The 2,012-nt window shown below is 54.6% G+C and overlaps 1 protein-coding gene across 1 annotated transcript in view; it reads right to left on the bottom strand.

The window, feature by feature from the left end:
* Positions 1-891: 891 nt before the first annotated feature.
* Positions 892-2,012, bottom strand: part of LOC104392347 (carboxypeptidase N subunit 2-like) — a 3,571-nt gene continuing 2,450 nt past the window's right edge. The window contains exon 2 of the mRNA XM_010001741.1: positions 892-1,028. Coding sequence (XP_010000043.1) covers positions 892-1,028 — 137 coding nt within the window. The remainder of the gene's footprint in view (positions 1,029-2,012) is intronic.

The following is a 2,012-nucleotide window of genomic DNA, read 5'->3' as shown; positions in this document are numbered from 1 at the left end:
CAAGCCAGCTGCACCATCCTGGCCCCGGGAATATGGGTGGCTGTATTTTCCTTGCAAATTAGAAATCAATCATAGCAGGAAATTCCCGTGCTGTGAACACCCTGGCTATTACTATTTTACAGCACTCAGAGGTGTTCTGGGCACTTAGAAAGACGTGGCCCTTTCAGGGTATTATGGGGCAAATTAGTTTTAAAGGTGGCTGTAGGAATGTTGGCCACTTGGTTTCCGGAGCAGGAAGGGTGCAGGTGGAGGCTGTGGGGCTTTGTGCTGCTTTTGGATACACCACGGCTCTGCAGAGAGGGAACCGGCACGCTCCAGAGCATACACCTCTAGCCTGACCCCAGCTTTATTAATAACAAGTAATTAATACGAGAGCGGACGTGCCTTGTGTCTCTCAAGACCTTTTAAGATGTGATTATGTTGTGCTAATCTCACCCCGAAGTACTTCCCTGTTTAGACTGCACTGGGCCATTAAATATCTGAAAAGCCAGCAGAAGACCCCCCCCTCACCGCTCCAGGAAGTGCTTGGGGTCTGTTCCCCAGCAGCCAGGCCCCCCTTTCAAACCCTCTAAATCAAATCTTAAGTTGAGTCCATCTGGATTGCCAGGAAAAACACTCCCTCCTCTCATCTGTGTCTCATTACCCGCCGTGCCAGCCCGGCCCCAGAGCCACTTGCTCCATCCCGCCCAGATGTGCTGCCCCGCGCCTGCCTCCCGTATTTCACAGCCGTCAGCAGGACTTCAAGGAGCAGCCGAAGGGCCTGTAACACTGCACAGGCTCTTAGCAAAGACATATATCCAGGTCCCTAATGCACAGCCTCAGGCACAGACCCCAGTGCAAAGCCCCTTTCTCCCTCCTGTGGTCTCACACCAGGCAGGTGGGAGGCAGCTCTCAGGACTCCCCATCCGGAGGTTTTTGAGCCACTTCCCCACAGCTCTTTGCCAACCACATCCAGACTACCCATTTGCAGGACTCCCCAAAGCCCCGAGACTCCGCAAAGCCAGACAACCCATATGCTGCATTCCCACCTGGGGAAGGGCACAGGACAGGACCTAGCACACACTGGCAGCAAAGGCAAGGAGTTTACAACAACCTGCAACCCTGTAGTAACTGAGGTAATTAAATTTGGGAGCAACTCAAATGGCACAGGGGAAAGTCAGCACCACTTTGGGCCCAGGCAAAATAAGGTACCCAGAGACCCAGACCAAGAAACGACTCCTGTGCTCATCAGCTCCGAAAAAATCTCCTGGGCTAAAACTTTCTAGTGAAAATGTCAGCACTTCTAGAAAATCCACAGAATCTTTATGCTTTCCAGGACCTAGTAACAGCCTAGGACTGCAGAGGTGAAGCTGCACATCAACCCTTCAGTTAGGAGGAGAGTTAGCCCTCTCCACCAAAGCTTCAGCAGAGCTGGTGCCCAGGCTGCAGTCGGGGCTCAGCATCAGGTGAATTTATGGTATGAGGATCATGCGGCCGGCATGACTGAATCTGTGCTCCTCCAGAGAGGTCAGGGCAGGCAGCATCACAAAGAGGGTTTGGGCACACAAGATTTAAAGAGGTTTTCTCACGCTGCTGCTGCCTGCAGGGCAGTGTGCAGCCCCTTCCTGCGCGGGTCCCGAGGGCCGGCGCGGGCTTGGGACCCGCGCTCCAGCCAGCAGCGGGATTCCCCGCAGCAGGTCACAGTGAGAAAAACTCTGGGATGAAAATACTCCCATCACCAGCCCTTCAGTGCACGGCAGAGACGTAGGGAAGGCTTTAATATCAGTGAGGAGGGAAGTGGGACAGAGAGAGGGGAAGAGGTCAGATTCATGACAGACGTACCGGCACTAACAAGTCCCGTAATGCCAGGTAGGGAAGAAGCCGAGGACTGGGCAAGAAACCTGGGGACCGTGCAGGTACCTGCCGGGTATGGAGAGGAGATGCAGGCAGGAGTCTCGCTCAGACCCTGCAAGCAAGAAGTCCAGCGAGGTCCCCAGCCGTCCGACCGCAGGGTCTCCAGCGCTTGGCTGCGG

The sequence above is a fragment of the Chaetura pelagica genome, unplaced genomic scaffold (assembly GCF_000747805.2).
Source record: "Chaetura pelagica isolate M959 unplaced genomic scaffold, ChaPel_1.0 scaffold807, whole genome shotgun sequence".
NCBI classification, from domain to species: Eukaryota; Metazoa; Chordata; class Aves; order Apodiformes; family Apodidae; genus Chaetura; species Chaetura pelagica.
This window is presented reverse-complemented; position numbering and strand designations above follow the sequence as displayed.